Genomic DNA, 21216 nt, shown 5'->3' with positions numbered 1-21216 from the left:
ATCAGGATTCTGTGTACCGTAACAAGAATAACTATAGCAAAATATTGGAAGACGGAAATTCCGTCTTGGGCAGAGGTTTTAGCTAGGATCCGGGCAGCGTATTAAATGTATGAGTCAGCAGCAAATGTGCTAGACATGGAGCCTTGGTTCCAAAAAGTCTGGTTCTACTGGATAATGGAGACCAATAAGCAGTGACACCTTACAATAAATAAAAAAAAGAGGTTTGAGACTGGGGGGTGGAGGAGATATACCCTATACCTAAAGCGAGAGAGAGGGGCCATAGCTGACTAGAAGGGATACTTGGGTCCTTGGTAGAAGTACTCTTAGATGAGTAAGCAATCTTTAGACAAGAAGATTATAAAATATGCAGTGGTATAGTACAACTCTATGAATGTTTTTATATTGTTGATTTGTTGGTTCGGTTTGTTTATAGATTATTTTTTAAATTTTGATAAGTTGTGTTGAAACTATTAAGAGAGCACACCCCCCACATTATTCTACTCCCTACAAAGAATAATGCTCTAAAGGAGAGTTAAGAAGAGAGGAAACAGGGGGAGAATTTATCAAGAAAAACAACTCCACAGTAATTTATGAAGAATGCAGTTCTGAGAAGTTAAAACCACATTCAAGTGTTGGATTCTTCATATGTGTCAACAAGGGATGAGACATACGAACTGTTAAAATTCTCATGGAATAGGATACCTTCAGAGATGTACACTGTTATGTTAAAGATATATTGTATTGTGATATCTGATGTACCCTTATTATGAGACGTATGTAGGATCCCTGTACATGGAGGAGATGGAGAGGAGTTAATAACATTTATTTCAACTAAATATGGGTGTTGTCAGTGTTTGTTACTTATGATTAAAGGGACACTGAACCCAAATGTTTTCTTTCGTGATTCAGATATAGCATGACATTTTAAGCAACTTTCTAATTTACTCCTATTATCAAATTTTCTTCATTCTCTTGGGACCTTTATTTGAAATGCAAGAATGTAAGTTTAGATGCCGGCCCATTTTTGGTGAACAACCTGGGTTGTTCTTGCTGATTGGTGAATAAATTCATCCGCCAATAAAAAAAATGCTGTCCAGAGTATTGAACCAAAAAAGAAGCTTAGATGCCTTCTTTTTCAAATAAAGATAGCAAGAGAACGAATAAAAAATTATAATAGGAGTAAATTAGAAAGGTGCTTAAAATTGCTGCTCTATCTGAATCACAAAATAAAAAAATTGGGTTCAGTGTCCCTTTAAGTGCTAGTTGCAGTGAGAAACACATAAGGATGGTTTCCCATGTTTCTCTGCATGTAATTTTAGACACGGCATGAGAACTAGCGCAGCGAAGGAGGTAAGTTGCGCAGCAATTTTAAACATAAACAGATAAATACTTTATATGTATATGTATATATATATATATATATATATATATATATATATATATATATATATATATATGTATATACAGGGAACACACAGTTCCCATAGACCCCATTGTAAAGGCACTTTTCAGTGCTGTTTCTTTTTTTCTAACACCCCATACCCGCCACTTTAAACCCTTAAAAACTGGCTAGTGCAGTAGTTTTTTTTTTATGAAAGACAATGTTACATTTTATAATAAAAAACTAACAGACCCTTTATTTTGGGGGCATTTGGAACACTTTTAGAAAATTAATCAGATATTGCAGTAGCAATAACAGGCTATTTGTAATGATTTGAGGGCACACAATAATTTAGCACTCCACTTGTAATCTAGCTTATCTAGCTTTGTATGCATATTTAAACAATAAAAAATGCTAAAAGATGTATGGTACTATTATAAACATAATTATATATAGTGTATTACACTTTAAAAAATATAATCTGAACTTGTATGTTGTCTGTATTCTAAGAGAGAATTTATTATAACAAAGAATATATTTACCCTGTAAGATTCTCTTAGTCCACCATTGTCCGCAATATTTTCTGATAATGTAATGAGGCCATTTAGCTGCAAAATAATAAAAGAACAAATTTCCACACTCTGGTGTTTCTTAAAAAATTTACTTGGTTCTACTAATGCATATATAACCATAAGCAAATCATAAATATTGTTTTAATATGTACCAGAATTATATAAAGAATTGATAATGTAAAATATTGATAATGTAAGCTATGAAATCATTTTAAATATATTAGTATGTATTTCTTTACACATGAACAAAATAAGAACATGTGTACATCTATACATAATGGGCTAGATTTATTAAAGCTGAGGCATACAGGGGCACGTATACGTGCAGGTATTCGCCATTTTGCACTCGCGTGTAATCCCGCCCCCCTGCCCACGCACAGCCAATCACGCGCGGGCAGGAGCTGTCAATCTCCTCGTCTGACTAGACCGAGGAGATTGAATTTCACCACAATAGAGGTGGCGAAGAGGTTAGGGAAGCGGCGGTCTGGTGAACGCTGCTTGATAAATGACGGCAAGCAAGTTCTTGTGAGAACTTGCAGCCGTAGGGCTTTAATAAATCTAGCCCATAGTGAAAGGCCAGAAAGCAATCTATCTACTTATCCATCCATCTAAAAGGAGCGAGGATGGAAGAAGTCAGTGCATGATAGATAAAGAGAATGAGGAAAGAAAGGTGAAAAGAGTGTGAAGGGGTTAACTAAATATGGAATAAGAGGAGAGTCAAGGTAGGAAATTTAAAAAGAAAAGGTTAGCTGTTATAGCTAGATAAAATAATGCACCAAGAAATGTAGCAGACAATGGTAAGAAAAGTAAAGATTATATGCTATTTAAAGTAAATAATGTTCTTAGTAGTTAATGATAGCTTTTAATATATATATAAAAAGTTACTTTCTTTCCTCCAGCAACATCCCATGAGAAGCTGCCATATTGGTGCACAAAGCATTGTTTCAAATCATTAAAGTTTGTCATTGAATGGTTACTCCACCAGTTCATAAGGGCACCATCTTCATCAAAATTTTTACCTGCAATTATATAAATTGTTAAAAGGATATAAAAGAGTCTGTATCAATATGAATACTTAATAGATATCACTGCAATATGTATTAACCATTAACCCTTTATTTCCTTTTTTTGTGCCATGTCCATTACTTCCGGTCTCAGCCCTAGAAGAGGGCTGGTGTCTCTACAGGAGGGAATTCCGAGCTTAACATCAGCTAGTTTAGTGTTTAGTGAATGCAAGAGCAACAATCAGTTTTGCCCATGCTCATAAAAGGTAGAATGCAACTCAAGTTACCAACATGTTAGATCTCTCATCTCCCTGAGGGTAGGGGCTACAGGAGGACATTCCTAGCTTAACATTAGCTAGTTTAGTGAATGCAAGAGCAACAGTCAGTTTTGCCCATGCTCATGAAAGGCAGAATGCAACTCAAGTTACCAACATGTCAGATCTCTCATCTCCCTGAGGTCAGGGGCTACATCAGTGTCACAAAACACATCAAAATACATTACAAAGTACAGTTGCACTCATAATAACACCATATTATAACAATTGTTTAAAGATTATTGCACACAAATGTTATAAAGGCTCAAAGATATGAGGTCTCAGGTGTTAGGGAAAAAAGGCAGACAAAGGGCTTTAACATATATACAGGGAGTGCAGAATTATTAGGCAAATGAGTATTTTGACCACATCATCCTCTTTATGCATGTTGTCTTACTCCAAGCTGTATAGGCTCGAAAGCCTACTACCAATTAAGCATATTAGGTGATGTGCATCTCTGTAATGAGAAGGGGTGTGGTCTAATGACATCAACACCCTATATCAGGTGTGCATAATTATTAGGCAACTTCCTTTCCTTTGGCAAAATGGGTCAAAAGAAGGACTTGACAGGCTTAGAAAAGTCAAAAATAGTGAGATATCTTGCAGAGGGATGCAGCACTCTTAAAATTGCAAAGCTTCTGAAGCGTGATCATCGAACAATCAAGCGTTTCATTCAAAATAGTCAACAGGGTCGCAAGAAGCGTGTGGAAAAACCAAGGCGCAAAATAACTGCCAGAGAGCTCCAGTACGACTCAGACGCCAGCAAGGTGGAGGTGGAGTACTGGTTTGGGCTGGTATCATCAAAGATGAGCTTGTGGGGCTTTTTCGGGTTGAAGCTCAACTCCCAGTCCTACTGCCAGTTTCTGGAAGACACCTTCTTCAAGCAGTGGTACAGGAAGAAGTCTGCATCCTTTCAAGAAAAACATGATTTTCATGCAGGACAATGCTCCATCACACGCGTCCAAGTACTCCACAGCGTGGCAGGCAAGAAAGGGTATAAAAGAAGAAAATCTAATGACATGGCCTCCTTGTTCACCTGATCTGAACCCCATTGAGAACCTGTGGTCCATCATCAAATGTGAGATTTACAAGTAGGGAAAACAGTACACCTCTCTGAACAGTGTCTGGGAGGCTGTGGTTGCTGCTGCACGCAATGTTGATGGTGAACAGATCAAAACACTGACAGAATCCATGGATGGCAGGCTTTTGAGTGTCCTTGCAAAGAAAGGTGGCTATATTGGTCACTGATTTGTTTTTGAATGTCAGAAATGTATATTTGTGAATGTTGAGATGTTATATTGGTTTCACTGGTAAAAATAAATAATTGAAATTGGTATATATTTGTTTTTTGTTAAGTTGCCTAATAATTATGCACAGTAATAGTCACCTGCACACACAGATATCCCCCTAAAATAGCTATAACTAAAAACAAACTAAAAACTACTTCCAAAACTATTCAGCTTTGATATTAATGAGTTTTTTGGGTTCATTGAGAACATGGTTGTTGTTCAATAATAAAATTAATCCTCAAAAATACAACTTGCCTAATAATTCTGCACTCCCTGTATATATATATATATATACAGTCATGGCCAAAAATATTGTCACCCCTGCATTTCTTTCAGATAATGCACCGTTTCGCCAAGAAAATTGTTGCAATTACAAATGTTTAGGCATTCTCATCTGACATATTTCACGCAAAACAAAACAAAAAAAGACTGGACAAAATGATTGGCACCTCAAAATTGTAAGAAATACATTGCATTCCAAGTTTGTGATGCTCCTGTAATTTGTAATTAAACTCCCCTGTATCAATTAACAGGTGCTGACAATATAGAAATCACACCGGCAACCAGTTAAAAGGGTGAAAAATTGGCTCACCTTTCTGTTTTGTGTCTCTGTGTGCCACACTGAGCATGGAGAAGAGAAAGAGCAGCAAAGAATTGTCTGAGGATTTGAGAGCAAAATTGTAGAAAAGCATGGACAATCTCAAGGTTACAAATCCATCTCCAGAGATCTTAATGTTCCTGTGTCCACTGTGCGCAACATTGCCAAGAAGTTTACAGCCAATGTCACTGTAGCTAATCTCCCTGGATGTGTATGAAAGAGAAAAAAATATCAAAGATTGCAACAAAGGATTGTTTGAATAGTGGATAAAGAACCTTGATCCACTTCCAGACAAATTCAAGCTAATCTTCAGGCCCAGGGTACAAATGTGTCAGCTCGCACTATATGTTTCCATCTGAATGAAAAGGGATGCTATAGTAGGAGACCCAGGAGGGCTCCACTGATGACACAGAAACATAATAAAGCTAGATTGACAAAACTTACCCGAGGAAGCCACAACAGACAAAACAAAATTACAGCTTTTTGGTAAAGCCTATAATTCTACTTTTTATTTTTTAGAAAAAGAAATGAAGATTTTAAAGAAAAGAAGGTTTACTGATGTTTTGGGGTTGCTTTGCTGCTTCAGGCACTGGATGTCTTGACTGTGTGCAAGGCATTATGAAATCTGAAGACTACCAAAAAATTCTGTGGTGCAATGTAGGACTCATTGTCAGAACGTTGGGTCATGGGTCTTACAGCAGGACAATGACCCAAAGCACAAGTCAAAAAGCACCCAGAAATGGTTTAAGACAAAGTGCTGTAGAGTACTGAACTGGCCAGCAATGAGTCCAGATCTCAATCGCATAGAGCACATGTGGAGAGATCTCAAAACAGCAGTTGGGAAAAGGATCCCTTCCAATCTGAGAGACCTGGAACAGTTGGCGAAATAAGAGTGGTCCAAAATACCAGTAGAGAAATGTAAGAAACTCATTGATGGTTACAGGAAGTGATTGATTTCAGTTATTTTTTCAAGGGGTGTGCCACCAAATATTAAATTGAGGGTGCCAATATTTTTGTCCAGTCCATTTTTGGAGTTTTGTGTGGAATGTGTCAGATTTGGCTTTTATTTTCTCCACTTTTTTGTGTCATACCAATACAAACAAAATAAATAAACATGAGAATGCCTAAACATTTGTAATTGCAACAATTTTCTGTGGGAAGCGGTGTATTATCTGACATAAATGCAGGGATGCCAATATATGTGTGTACATATGTATTTATGTATTCATATGTGCATATATGTATTTACAGACATATATACACATATTAACACATAAAACACATATATTGTCATATATAGTAGTGCATTGGAGCCCTTTGCAGTTAAGCATATTTATGCAATATTCATATTTAATAAAGTGTTATACTGTGTAATTATTGGAAATATTTCACATTCCAATGTTCAGCACATAGCAGAATATGTTATGAATTTATAAATAGATATCGCTCTATAAATATATATATATATATGTGCAAAAAGATGTGTGTAGGTAAGGCGCTGAATGGACACCCTAAAAATATATCTAAAAAAAAGAAAAAAAGAGTATAGAACTTGCTGCCTATGAATGCCTATCCAGTGAGAACTGTGCCCCCAATAACAATTAACCTGATAGATATAAAATGTAATAGAAGAAGGGAAAAGGGTAAAGGGAATATTCAAAAGGCGCAACACTCTGGAAAAAATCCCAGTATTATGGGAGTTATTAGTTGAGGGTATAAGAAGACCGTGTAGTCGAAATAAGCACTGTTAACAAGTGGAATAGCACATAATGCTGAATGTAATAAAAATTATATTAATAATTATACTCCAACAATTATATGTTAAATGTATAAATGTCACACTGTTATGCTTATGTTGTAAAAATAACAAGTGATGTATTAGATCAATGTAACCAATATACTTATGTTGGTGTTAATAATAATGATGTTGTAACCGCATAACTGCTGTAATACCTAGTAGATACAATAAAACAAAAACTAAAAACATAAAACAAATATAGCAGAAATGATCAAAGTATTAACATTAAACACTCTATCATACACCAAAAATATTTTTGTAACCAGGATATGGCTAAAATATTCGCTGTAATAATAAGATGGGTATCTAAATTAAAATATGAAATGCAATAAAATATTGTTGCAAATATAACACTAAAATGCAATAAAATATCGTTGCAAATATAACACTAAAAAAGTTCTGGTAAATGTCCAATATCGTCCAATATCGGATGAAAACTTCTATGGCTGTATATAGATGAATATAATGCAAATCTGATAGGCAGGTAAAAAGGTAAATCCACGTTCCACAACGTACTCGTTGGGAGTCTACTTACACTCCTTTACCTCAATCTCATGAGGTAAGTGCCGCGTAGTGTATAGATAGTTCTCCTTCCCGGTATCGGTGGCAAGATGGAGGGGTATCCTCTTTTGATACAGAACTCTCTTTCACTCTTTCCCGAATTAGGTACGATCCTTTAATACTATTCTTTAATTTCTCCTATGTGAAGTCCAAAAATTATTCATATTTCCCTTTTTCAAGATCATACAAGTAGGGTTATATTCCAGCAAGCTATACGTCTACTTCACAACATGAATAGTTAATTGGCAGTTGTATTTATCTATTCAAGCTATTCTGAAACTTTACCCAACCCTTTCTCTTTTTCAAGAAGCTGGGATAGAGGAGGAGGAGGTTATGCATAACCTCCTCCTCCTCTATCCCAGCTTCTTAATCGTGGCAGCCATTTTGGTACACCCTGACGTTGTTATTGGAGTCCTAAATATTGGACTCTGTATCATCAGCAACAGCATCCCATGCACAGAAAAAGAGAAAGGGTTGGGTAAAGTTTCAGAATAGCTTGAATAGATAAATACAACTGCCAATTAACTATTCATGTTGTGAAGTAGACGTATAGCTTGCTGGAATATAACCCTACTTGTATGATCTTGAAAAAGGGAAATATGAATAATTTTTGGACTTCACATAGGAGAAATTAAAGAATAGTATTAAAGGATCGTACCTAATTCGGGAAAGAGTGAAAGAGAGTTCTGTATCGAAAGAGGATACCCCTCCATCTTGCCACCGATACCGGGAAGGAGAACTATCTATACACTACGCGGCACTTACCTCATGAGATTGAGGTAAAGGAGTGTAAGTAGACTCCCAACGGGTACGTTGTGGAACGTGGATTTACCTTTTTACCTGCCTATCAGATTTGCATTATATTCATCTATATACAGCAATAGAATTTTTCATTCGATATTGGACGATATTGGATATTTACCAGAACTTTTTTAGTGTTATATTTGCAACAATATTTTATTGCATTTTAGTGTTATATTTGCAACGATATTTTATTGCATTTCATATTTTAATTTAGATACCCATCTTATTAGTACAGCGAATATTTTAGCCATATCCTGGTTACAAAAATATTTTTGGTGTATGATAGAGTGTTTAATGTTAATACTTTGATCATTTCTGCTATATTTGTTTTATGTTTTTAGTTTTTGTTTTATTGTATCTACTAGGTATTACAGCAGTTATGCGGTTACAACATCATTATTATTAACACCAACATAAGTATATTGGTTACATTGATCTAATACATCACTTGTTATTTTTACAACATAAGCATAACAGTGTGACATTTATACATTTAACATATAATTGTTGGAGTATAATTATTAATATAATTTTTATTACATTCAGCATTATGTGCTATTCCACTTGTTAACAGTGCTTATTTCGACTACACGGTCTTCTTATACCCTCAACTAATAACTCCCATAATACTGGGATTTTTTCCAGAGTGTTGTGCCTTTTGAATATTCCCTTTACCCTTTTCCCTTCTTCTATTACATATATATATATATATATATATATATATATATATATATATATATATATATATATATATATCAAAATAACAAGAGTATTGCATTGAGCAATGATATATTTTTTTTTTTTTTTTATTATTATTATTATTATTATTATTATTATTATTTTATTAAAAAGAAATGCAACACTTCCATAAAACACAACAACAAAATGTTATCAAGAAGAAAAAGAAGAAACTTGCATGCCTGTCACAAAACAGAATAAAACACCAAATGCAAGAAAACAGAGCTCCAGGTGACAGATCAACTACAACAACAAATGACCAAACGTCAACAGACAATAACAGCACCTCATTTAAAACTCAAACTGTCACCAACCAAGAAAACCACACAGAAAACTCAGGGATTGTGAACCTTTCAAACTACCACCTGTCAGGGCCAGAGATATCAGTACTGTGTAAAGGATTATCATTCTGTCCAAGTACAAATCTAGACAAAATCCAACTGTACTCAGACTTAGAGGAATTCTTCAGGAGATTGCGGCTAAAAGAATTCTTCTATGACAAAGAAAATACCAGCACTAGGGAGGACTACAATGAAAAGAAAAAGAACACAATCTTCACACCTGCAGCAGGACGCAACACAAAATTGGACAGCTATATTGAAAGCTTCCGGTTGAGAACTGCATCTCTGCTCAACACACAGCAGAAAAAAATAATGTATAACCTCTCACACTTAGAAAAAAACGCTATAAAAAACTTAAGAAATAATGAAAATATTACCATTAAGCCTGCGGACAAGGGAGGAGCAGTGGTGATCATGAATACACAGGACTACATCACAGAGGGAAATAGACAATTATCAGATCAAACTTATTACAAAAAACTGGAAAAGGACCCCACCCAGGAATACACTTTGCAACTTCGAAAAATAATTAAAACATTCCCTAAACACACGCAACATAAACTGGACAAACTGGTGCCCTCTAACCCTAGCATAGGGACATTCTACATGCTCCCAAAAATCCACAAACCAGGGAACCCAGGAAGACAAATAATAACAGGCATGGACACTCTGACTGAGCAACTATCGGGCCTAGTGGAGAATATTCTTAAGCCCTTAGTTATTAACACCACTAGCTTTATAAAAGACACCACTGATTTTCTTAACAAAATCAGCCAGATAACAGAATTGCCAGAGGATACTATACTTGTGACAATGGATGTGGAATCCCTGTACAGCAATATTCCACATAAAGATGGTATTGATGCCTGCTTAAACTTTCTTTCCTCCAACAGCCCTAGCCAGACATATAGTGCTTCTACAGTCAGTAAACTTACAGAATTTATGCTTACTCACAATTATTTCATCTTCAACCACTCCATCTACTTACAAACCATGGGAACAGCCATGGGCACCAAAATGGCACCACAGTATGCAAACCTCTTCATGGCTGACTTAGAGCAGAGATTCCTAGCTACTCACCCTCACAAACCCTTCAAATACTTTCGCTACATCGATGATATTTTCATCATATGGACAGAAGGAGAAAAAAACCTTGAACATTTTCATAAATCATTTAATCTATTTCATGCATCAATCAAGCTTAAAATGAACTTTTCTAGAGACTGTGTCAGCTTCCTGGATACAACAATATCCATCACAAATGGCAAACTGCACTCATCTGTATACAGGAAACCAACAGATAGATGCAGCTACCTCCACAGCTCCAGCTCCCACCCCAATCAAATTAAAAAATCCATAATCTACAGTCAGGCTACAAGATACCACAGAATTTGCTCAGATACCAAGGACCGTGACAAACATCTCATCACACTGTCCCAATCATTCAGAGAAAAAGGTTACAAAACAAGGATTATAAATAAAAAAATTAACTCTGCCCTCAATACTCCATGTGAACACTTACTACAATACAGGGAGAAGAAAAACATATCACGTATCCCACTAGTAGTCAAATACAACCCTGCTGTGGAAGGGATACGAAAAATCATAAAAGACTTACAGCCACTACTCTTAGAGGATCCCACACTCAAAAAAATCTTTCCAAAACCCTCAATCCTGGCATACAGACAACCACCTAACCTAAAGCAGAAACTAGTACATAGGAAGCTACCCCTTGAGAAAAAGAACATTCAGAATGGAACCAAGTGCTGCTATAAAGCACTCTGCAAACTGTGTCAACACGTTTGTGAAAGCAGCACAGCAAACCACAATAATAAATCTTATAACATTAAAGGGGCATATTCATGTATATCTGCAAATGTGGTATACATGATACATTGCACTGCATGTGAAATGGGATGCTATATTGGAGAAACAAGCCAAAAACTGCACCTTCGAATGAACTTACACAGACACTCAATCAAAAACCACTGTGAAACAAAATACTGCACCCCTGTTGGTCACCATTTCACCCAACCTGACCACTCCATCCAAAACCTCAAAATCAAAATTCTCAGAGGCAACTTCAAAAACACCATGGAAAGAAAAACCTTTGAAATGAAAATGATAATGCACTTCAACCTGTTTAATTCTGGACTAAATGTGGACTCTGGATTATTAACACATTATCAAATTTTTTTGTAATATACTTTCATTTAGTCAATTACATTGTATATTCCACATTCTTTATACATAGGTACACAGGTAAGCCTATGTCCACACTTTTGTCTTTTTTAACTTTTGTATTCCCCCTGTATATACAATTTCACATCTTTATAGATATTGATTCAATGTTGATATATAACTTTATGTCAGTATATGCTCTATGTATAGCTATATATTTCCCCTGTCTGTTCTCCTACACTGGACACTGTCTGCCTGTTACCTAAGCCCCCTCTCATGATTTTTACGACACCTCCTCCTCTCCCTGCACTTTCTGTCTTCTTAGCTATTCTGTGTTTTAAGATATAATCTGTAAATTCCATTGAATTGGTCAGTATTGCTTCAGACTTGATAAAGGAAGGAACTCTTCCGAAAACTTGTCAACTTATAAATGTATAATTAGTCCAATAAAAAAAGTATCATTGCTCAATGCAATACTCTTGTTATTTTGATATCTAAATCTCTGGACTAACATGGCTACTGCAATCAACGTATATATATATATATATATATATATATACAGGGAGTGCAGAATTATTAGGCAAGTTGTATTTTTGAGGATTAATTTTATTATTGAACAACAACCATGTTCTCAATGAACCCAAAAAACTCATTAATATCAAAGCTGAATAGTTTTGGAAGTAGTTTTTAGTTTGTTTTTAGTTATAGCTATTTTAGGGGGATATCTGTGTGTGCAGGTGACTATTACTGTGCATAATTATTAGGCAACTTAACAAAAAACAAATATATACCCATTTCAATTATTTATTTTTACCAGTGAAACCAATATAACATCTCAACATTCACAAATATACATTTCTGACATTCAAAAACAAAACAAAAACAAATCAGTGACCAATATAGCCACCTTTCTTTGCAAAGACACTCAAAAGCCTGCCATCCATGGATTCTGTCAGTGTTTTGATATGTTCACCATCAACATTGCGTGCAGCAGCAACCACAGCCTCCCAGACACTGTTCAGAGAGGTGTACTGTTTTCCCTCCTTGTAAATATCACATTTGATGATGGACCACAAGTTCTCAATGGGGTTCAGATCAGGTGAACAAGGAGGCCATGTCATTAGATTTTCTTCTTTTATACCCTTTCTTGCCAGCCACGCTGTGGAGTACTTGGAAGCGTGTGATGGAGCATTGTCCTGCATGAAAATCATGTTTTTCTTGAAGGATGCAGACTTCTTTCTGTACCACTGCTTGAAGAAGGTGTCTTCCAGAAACTGGCAGTAGGACTGGGAGTTGAGCTTGACTCCATCCTCAACCCGAAAAGGCCCCACAAGCTCATCTTTGATGATACCAGCCCAAACCAGTACTCCACCTCCACCTTGCTGGCGTCTGAGTCGGACTGGAGCTCTCTGCCCTTTACCAATCCAGCCACGGGCCCATCCATCTGGCCCATCAAGACTCACTCTCATTTCATCAGTCCATAAAACCTTAGAAAAATCAGTCTTTTCATTTCTTGGCCCAGTCTTGACGTTTCAGCTTGTGTGTCTTGTTCAGTGGTGGTCGTCTTTCAGCCTTTCTTACCTTGGCCATGTCTCTGAGTATTGCACACCTTGTGCTTTTGGGCACTCCAGTGATGTTGCAGCTCTGAAATATGGCCAAACTGGTGGCAAGTGGCATCTTGGCAGCTGCACACTTGACTTTTCTCAGTTCATGGGCAGTTATTTTGCGCCTTGGTTTTTCCACACACTTCTTGCGACCCTGTTGACTATTTTGAATGAAACGCTTGATTGTTCGATGATCACGCTTCAGAAGCTTTGCAATTTTTAAGAGTGCTGTATCCCTCTGCAAGATATCTCACTATTTTTGACTTTTCTGAGCCTGTCAAGTACTTCTTTTGACCCATTTTGCCAAAGGAAAGGAAGTTGCCTAATAATTATGCACACCTGATATAGGGTGTTGATGTCATTAGACCACACCCCTTCTCATTACAGAGATGCACATCACCTAATATGCTTAATTGGTAGTAGGCTTTCGAGCCTATACAGCTTGGAGTAAGACAACATGCATAAAGAGGATGATGTGGTCAAAATACTCATTTGCCTAATAATTCTGCACTCCCTGTATATATATATATATATATATATATATATATATATATATATATATATATATATATATATATATATATATATATATAAACCAATGGCAAAGAAGATCAAGTGGTTTATAATAAAATCACTATAAAGACTGGGAATTCAGCACTCTTTTTTTTAGAAAACTTTCAAAGAAACACTTGGCAACACTTGCTTAATTTTTAACAAAGTTAAGTTTATTTTCACACTGTGTCGAGTGCAGGCTCATCAGGATGTCAGCACCCATTAACACTGGGTAGAATAAATGTTGTGGTTAAAACAACAAATGAAAAATATATTCACATATACTAAAAATTATTAGGACCGGTCCATGTGAGATGACAAACAGCTTGTAAGAGCTAAAAAGTGTAAAGACTTCCTAGCGTACACAATATATTGGTTTTAGTGAAAAACTGAGATAATCAAGATTACTCAATCTGTGCATAGTCATCTGTCATATTAAGGATATTGGCACATAAAAAAACCTTACATACAGAGAATAAAGATAATAATACTCAACATTACATGAACACTAGGAAGATATCATGCGAGGAAACGCATGTGCAAATTATAACAAAGCTATATTGGATGGGCGGATTTTCAGGAAGGTTATATACTATAAGTCCAAAAGGGGCTAGACATAGTGTTTAAGTGCCAGGAAATCAGTATTTTGAGGACTGTATAGATGGTAAGTCTTTGCGTTGGTATAATGCTTCCCAAAGGTGTTTTTTTATGTGTCAATATCCTTAATATGACAGATGACTATGCATAGATTGAGTAATCTTGATTATCTCAGTTTTTCACTAAAACCAATAGAGGTCTGAGAATATATCTAAAGACTCACTATCTGTGTTTGAAGCATCAGTATTTGTTTATTAATATATTGTATACTCTAGGAAGTCTTTACACTTTTTAGCTCTTATAAGCTGTTTGTCATCTCACATGGACTGGTCCTAATAATTTTTAGTATATGTGAATATATTTTTCATCTGTTGTTTTAACCACAATATTTATTCTACCCATTGTGGGGGCGTGGTCAGGGGCATGGTTGGGTGAAACAGTCATGACGAGGGGGTGGCCGGCAGGAGTGCTGTAATGGGGTGTGGCCGGACGGGAATGGGTTAAGTGGGAGTGACCAGGGTATGGTTGGGCAGAGCAACTGTGGTGAGGGGGCATGGCTGGCATGAGTGCTGTGATGGGGCGTGGCTGGGCAGGAATGGGTCCGGTGCTCGTAGTCCAGCAGAAGTGGCCGCAAAAGAGGGGGAGAGAACAGAGGGGAGAGAGTGCAAAATAGGGGGAGAGAGAACACAAGAGAGGGAGAAGAGAGTGCAAAAGAGGGGAGAGAATGCAAAAGGGGGAGAGAGTGCAAAAGGGGGGGGGGGGAAAGAGACCAAAAGAGAGAGGGAAGAGAGAGCAAAAGAGAGGGGGAGAGAGCAAAAGAAAGGGAAAAGAGAGGGGGAGAGAGAGAGAGAGCAAAAGAGGGGGGAAATAGAGAGCAAAAGAGGGGGGAGAGAGAGAGAGCAAAAGAGGGGGGGAGAGAGAGAGAGCAAAAGAGGGGGAGAGAGAGAGAGCAAAAGAGGGGGGAGAGAGAGAGAGCAAAAGAGGGGGGAGAGAGAGAGAGCAAAAGAGGGGGGAGAGAGAGCAAAAGAGAGGGGGATAGAGAGCAAAAGAGGGGGAGAGAGAACACAAGAGAGGGAGAAGAGAGTGCAAAAGAAGGGAGAGAGTGCAAAAGGGGGGGAGAAAGAGAGCAAAAGAGAGAGGGAAGAGAGAGCAAAAGAGAGAGGGAAGAGAGCAAAAAAAAGTGGAAAGAGAGGGGGAGAGAGAGAGAGAGCAAATGAGGGGGGAGATAGAGAGCAAAAGAGGGGGGAGAGAGAGAGAGCAAAAGAGAGGGGAGAGAGAGCAAAAGAGAGGGGGGAGTAAGAGAGCAAAAGAGAGGGGGAGAAAGATAGAGAGAGAGAGCAAAAGAGAGGGAGAGAGGGGGAGAGAAAGAGAGCAAAAGAGAGAGGAGAGAGAGAGAGAGAGAGAGAGAGAGAGAGGGGGAGGGAGAGAGAGGGAGAGAGAAAGAGAGCAAAAGAGAGAGGAGAGAGAACAAAAGAGATGGGAGAGAGAGTGAAAAAGAGGGGAAAGAGTGCAAAATGGGGGAGCAAAAGAGGGGGAGAGAGAGAGAAAAAGAGGGGGGAGAGAGAGAGCAAAAGAGAGGGGAGAGAGAACAAAAGAGGGGAGACAGAGAGAGCAAAAGAGGGGAGAGAGAAGCAAAAGAGAGAGGGAGAGAAAGAGAGCAAAATAGAGGGGGGAAGAGAGAGACCAAAAGAGAGGGGGAGAGAAAGAAACCAAAAGAGAGGGGAGGGAGAACAAAAGATAGGGGTAGGAGAGAGAGCAAAAGAGAGGGAGAGAGAGAGAGAGAGCAACGAGAGGGGAGAGAGAGCAAAAAGAGGGGAGAGAGCAAAAGAAAGGGGAGAGAGGGCAAAAGAGAGGGGGAGAGCAAAAGAGCAGGATGGAGAGAGAGAGCAAAAGTGAGGGGGACAGAGAGAGAGAAAAACGAGAGGGGGAAGAGCTACTGAAATCCTATTGACTGTTCAAATCAGCCAATATGATGGGACCTGAAAAAGTGATGAAGCGTGACCAGACGGGAAAGGGTTGGGTTGGTGTGACCAGGGCATGGTTGGGCGAAGCCTGAGAGAGCACAAAAGAGGGGGAGAGAGCACAAAAGAGGGGGGGAGAGCAAAAGAGGGGGGAGAGAGAGCAAAAGATGGAGGAGAGAGAGAGCAAAAGAGAGGTGAGAGAGAGTAAAAGAGACGTGAGAGAGAGCAAAAGAGAGGGGAGAGAGTGCAAAAAAGGGGAGAAAGAACAAAAGAGGGGGTAGAGAGAATACAAGAGAGGGAGGAGAGAGTGCAAAAGGGGGGGAGAGTGCAAAAGGGGGGAGAGAAAGAGAGCAAAATAGAGAGGGGAGAGAGAGAAAAAGAGATGGGAGAGAGAGCAAAAGAGAGGGGAAAGAGAGCAAAAGAGGGGGGAGAGAGAGATCAAAAGAAGGGGGATAGAGACCAAAAGAGGGGGAAGAGAGGGGAGAGAGAGCAAAAGTGAGGGGGAGAGCAAAAGAGAGGTGGAGAGAGAGAGCAAAGAGGGGAGAGAGAGCAAAAGAAAGGGGGAGAGAGAGAGAGAGTAAAAGAGAGGGGAGAGAGCAAAAAATAGGGGTGGAAGAGAGAGAGCAAAAGAGGGGGAGAGAGAGCAAATAGAGGGGAGAGAGAGCAAAAGAGAGGGGAGAGAGAGCAAAAGAGAAGGGAGAGATAGCAAAAGAGAGCGGATAGAGCAAAAGAAAGAGGAGAGAGAGCAAAAGAGAGGGGGAGAGGGAGAGAAAGGGAGAGAGAAAGAGAGCAAAATAGAAGGGGGAGAGAGAGAACGTAAAAGAGAGGGGGAGAGAGAGGGGGAGAAAGAGAGCAAAAGAGAGGGGGGAGAGAGAGCGCAAAAGAGAGGGGGGTAGGGAGAGAGAGGGGAGAGAGAAAGAGAGCAAAATAGAGGTGGGAGAGAGAAAGCAAAAGAGAGGTGGAGAGAGACAGAGAGCAAAGAGGGGAGAGAGAGCAAAAGAGAGGGGAGAGAGAGAAAAAGAGAGGGGAGAGAGAGCAAAAGAGAGGGGAGAGAGTGCAAAAAAGGGGAGAAAGAACAAAAGAGGGGGTAGAGAGAATACAAGAGAGGGAGGAGAGAGTGCAAAAGGGGGGGAGTGCAAAAGGGGGGGAGAGAAAGAGAGCAAAATAGAGATGGGAGAGAGAGAAAAAGAGATGGGAGAGAGAGCAAAAGAGAGGAGAAAGAGAGCAAAAGAGGGGGGAAAGAGAGATCAAAAGAGGGGGGATAGAGACCAAAAGAGGGGGAAGAGAGAGAGCAAAAGAGAGGGGAGAGAGAGCAAAAGTGAGGGGGAGAGCAAAAGAGAGGGGGGGGAGAGAGAGCAAACAAGAGTGGAGAGAGAGAGAGAGAGAGAGAGAGAGAGAGAGTAAAAGAGAGGGGAGAGAGCAAAAAATAGGGGGGAGAGAGAGCAAATTGAGGGGAGAGAGAGCAAAAGAGAGGGGGGAGAGAGCAAAAGAGAGGGGAGAGATAGCAAAAGAGAGGGGATAGAGCAACAGAAAGAGGAGAGCGAGCAAAAGAGAGGGGGAGAGGGAGAGAAAGGGAGAGAGAAAGAGAGCAAAATAGAAGGGGAGAGAGAGAACGCAAAAGAGAGGGTGAGAGGGAGAGAGAGGGGGAGAAAGAGAGCAAAAGAGAGGGGGGGAGAGAGAGTGCAAAAGAGAGGGGGTAGGGAGAGAGAGGGAAAGAGAACAAAATAGAGGTGGGAGAGAGAGAGCAAAAGAGAGGTGGAGAGAGAGAGCAAAGAGGGGAGATAGAGCAAAAGAGAGGGGAGAGAGAGCAAAAGAGAGGGAAGAGAGAGCAAAAGAGAGGGGGGGAGAGAGCAAAAGAGAGGGGGAGAGCAAAAGAGAGGGAGAGGGGGAGAGCAAAAGAGAGGGAGACAGAGAGAGAGCAAAAGAGAGGGAGAAGAGCTACTGAAATCTTATTGACTGTTCCAGCCAATAAGATTGGACCTGAAAAAGAGAGGGGAGAGATAGCAAAAGAGAGGGGATAGAGCAAAAGAAAGAGGAGAGAGAGCAAAAGAGAGGGGGAGAGGGAGAGAAAGGGAGAGAGAAAGAGAGCAAAAGAGAAGGGGGAGAGAGAACGCAAAAGAGAGGGGGAGAGGGAGAGAGAGGGGGAGAAAGAGAGCAAAAGAGAGGGGGGGAGAGATAGTGCAAAAGAGAGGGGGGTAGGGAGAGAGAAAGAAAGAGAACAAAATAGAGGTGGGAGAGAGAGAGCAAAAGAGAGGTGGAGAGAGAGAGCAAAGAGGGGAGAGAGAGCAAAAGAGAGGGGAGAGAGAGCAAAAGAGAGGGGAGAGAGAGCAAAAGAGAGGGGGGAGAGAGCAAAAGAGAGGGGGAGAGCAAAAGAGAGGGAGAGGGGGAGAGCAAAAGAGAGGGAGACAGAGAGAGAGCAAAAGAGAGGGAGAAGAGCTACTGAAATCTTATTGACTGTTCCAGCCAATAAGATTGGACCTGAAAAAGAGAGGGGAGAGATAGCAAAAGAGAGGGGATAGAGCAAAAGAAAGAGGAGAGAGAGCAACAGAGAGGGGGAGAGGGAGAGAAAGGGAGAGAGAAAGAGAGCAAAAGAGAAGGGGGAGAGAGAGAACGCAAAAGAGAGGGGGAGAGGGAGAGAGAGGGGAGAAAGAGAACAAAAGAGAGGGGGGGAGAGAGCGCAAAAGAGAGGGGGGTAGGGAGAGAGAGAGGGGAGAGAGAAAGAGAGCAAAATAGAGGTGGGAGAGAGAGTGCAAAAGAGAGGTGGAGAGAGAGCAAAAGAGAGGGGAGAGAGAGCAAAAGAGAAGGGAGAGAGAGCAAAAGAGAGGGGAGAGAGAGCAAAAGAGAGGGGATAGAGAGCAAAAGAGAGGGGAGAGATAGCAAAAGAGAGGGGATAGAGCAAAAGAAAGAGGAGAGAGAGCAAAAGAGAGGGGGAGAGGGAGAGAAAGGGAGAGAGAAAGAGAGCACAAGAGAAGGGGGAGAGAGAGCAAAAGAGAGGGGGAGAGGGAGAGAAAGGGAGAGAGAAAGAGAGCACAAGAGAAGGGGGAGAGAGAGAACCTAAAAGAGAGGGGGAGAGGGAGAGAGAGGGGGAGAAAGAGAGCAAAAGAGAGGGGGGAGAGAGAGCGCAAAAGAGAGGGGGGTAGGGAGAGAGAGAGAGGGGAGAGAGAAAGAGAGCAAAATAGAGGTGGGAGAGAGAGAGCAAAAGAGAGGTGGAGAGAGAGAGAGCAAAGAGGGGAGAGAGAGCAAAAGAGAGGGGAGAGAGAGCAAAAAATAGGGGGGAGAGAGAGAGCAAAAGAGGGGGAGAGAGAGCAAATAGAGGGGAGAGAGAGCAAAAGAGAGGGGAGAGAGAGCAAAAGAGAGGGGGAGAGATAGCAAAAGAGAGGGGATAGAGCAAAAGAAAGAGGAGAGAGCAAAAGAGAGGGGGAGAGGGAGAGAAAGGGAGATAGAAAGAGAGCAAAAGAGAAGGGGGAGAGAGAAAACGCAAAAGAGAGGGGGAGGGGGAGAGAGAGGGGGAGAAAGAGAACAAAAGAGAGGGGGGGGGAGAGAGAGTGCAAAACAGAGGGGGGTAGGGAGAGAGAGAGGGGAGAGAGAAAGAGAGCAAAATAGAGGTGGGAGAGAGAGAGCAAAAGAGAGGTGGAGAGAGAGCAAAGAGGGGAGATAGAGCAAAAGAGAGGGGGGAGAGAGCAAAAGAGAGGGGGGAGAGAGCAAAAGAGAGGGGGGAGAGAGCAAAAGAGAGGAAGAGGGGGAGAGCAAAAGAGAGGGAGAGAGCAAAAGAGAGGGAGACAGAGAGAAAGCAAAAGAGAGGGAGAAGAGCTACTGAAATCTTATTGACTGTTCCAGCCAATAAGATTGGACCTGAAAAAGAGAGGGGAGAGATAGCAAAAGAGAGGGGATAGAGCAAAAGAAAGAGGAGAGAGAGCAAAAGAGAGGGGGGAGAGGGAGAGAAAGGGAGAGAGAAAGAGAGCAAAAGAGAAGGGGGAGAGAGAGAACGCAAAAGAGGGGGAGAGGGAGAGAGAGGGGAGAAAGAGAACAAAAGAGAGGGGGGGAGAGAGAGCGCAAAAGAGAGGGGGGTAGGGAGAGAGAGAGGGGAGAGAGAAAGAGAGCAAAATAGAGGTGGGAGAGAGAGTGCAAAAGAGAGGTGGAGAGAGAGAGAGCAAAGAGGGGAGAGAGAGCAAAAGAGAGGGGAGAGAGAGCAAAAGAGAGGGGATAGAGAGCAAAAGAGAGGGGGAGAGAGCAAAAGAGAGGGGGAGAGCAAAAGAGAGGGAGAGGGGGAGAGCAAAAGAGAGGGAGAGAGCAAAAGAGAGGGAGACAGAGAGAGAGCAAAAGAGAGGGAGAAGAGCTACTGAAATCTTATTGACTGTTCCAGTAAGATTGGACCTGAAAAAGTTTGTGAACCACTGGTCTACAGTGAGAATTTCCAAGTGCTCATTTTGCAAGAAAACACGGTTATTATTTGCTGTTTTTTCTCACAATCTCTTTCTTTTCGTGTTTACTTTGATTAAGCATATTTGTTTTTATTAAATTAGCACAGTTTTATATTCCTTTAATGTGGAACTGAAAACATGTACTTTAAATCCCACAAAAGCTCTTCAATCACCTTTATTTATTTATTTTGTTTATTTGTTTTTTTTTGTTTGCATCAATTACAATAATTCTGTACAATATATTATACTTTTCTTTATTTTGCTTGCAATTGGTGATTGGAATCCAAATAAAGCATTATCTTCAAGAGGCTAAGCTATCATAAAAAGGGAGAAAGTAAAAAAAAAGGATGAGGATTGATTGGCACATAAGTTCCAGTATGTGCTTATATGCTTTTCTATATGGTTATATCATAGTCCCCCAGCATAATGGCTGCCCTCCCCATATGCACCCCCAACTCCCTCCTTTGCCCACCCACAGCTTCACTTGACCCTTCTTAAAG

At 40.1% G+C, this 21216-nt stretch overlaps 1 protein-coding gene across 1 annotated transcript in view; it reads right to left on the bottom strand.

Moving 5' to 3' along the window:
- Positions 1 to 21216, bottom strand: part of LOC128656254 (neprilysin-like) — a 302039-nt gene that overhangs the window by 21116 nt on the left and 259707 nt on the right. Inside the window, exons 19-20 of the mRNA XM_053710071.1 lie at positions 2839 to 2972; positions 1924 to 1989 (exon numbers count right to left, since the gene is read on the bottom strand). Coding sequence (XP_053566046.1) covers positions 1924 to 1989; positions 2839 to 2972 — 200 coding nt within the window. The remainder of the gene's footprint in view (positions 1 to 1923; positions 1990 to 2838; positions 2973 to 21216) is intronic.

Source organism: Bombina bombina, chromosome 4 (genome assembly GCF_027579735.1).
Source record: "Bombina bombina isolate aBomBom1 chromosome 4, aBomBom1.pri, whole genome shotgun sequence".
Lineage (NCBI taxonomy): Eukaryota > Metazoa > Chordata > Amphibia > Anura > Bombinatoridae > Bombina > Bombina bombina.
This window is presented reverse-complemented; position numbering and strand designations above follow the sequence as displayed.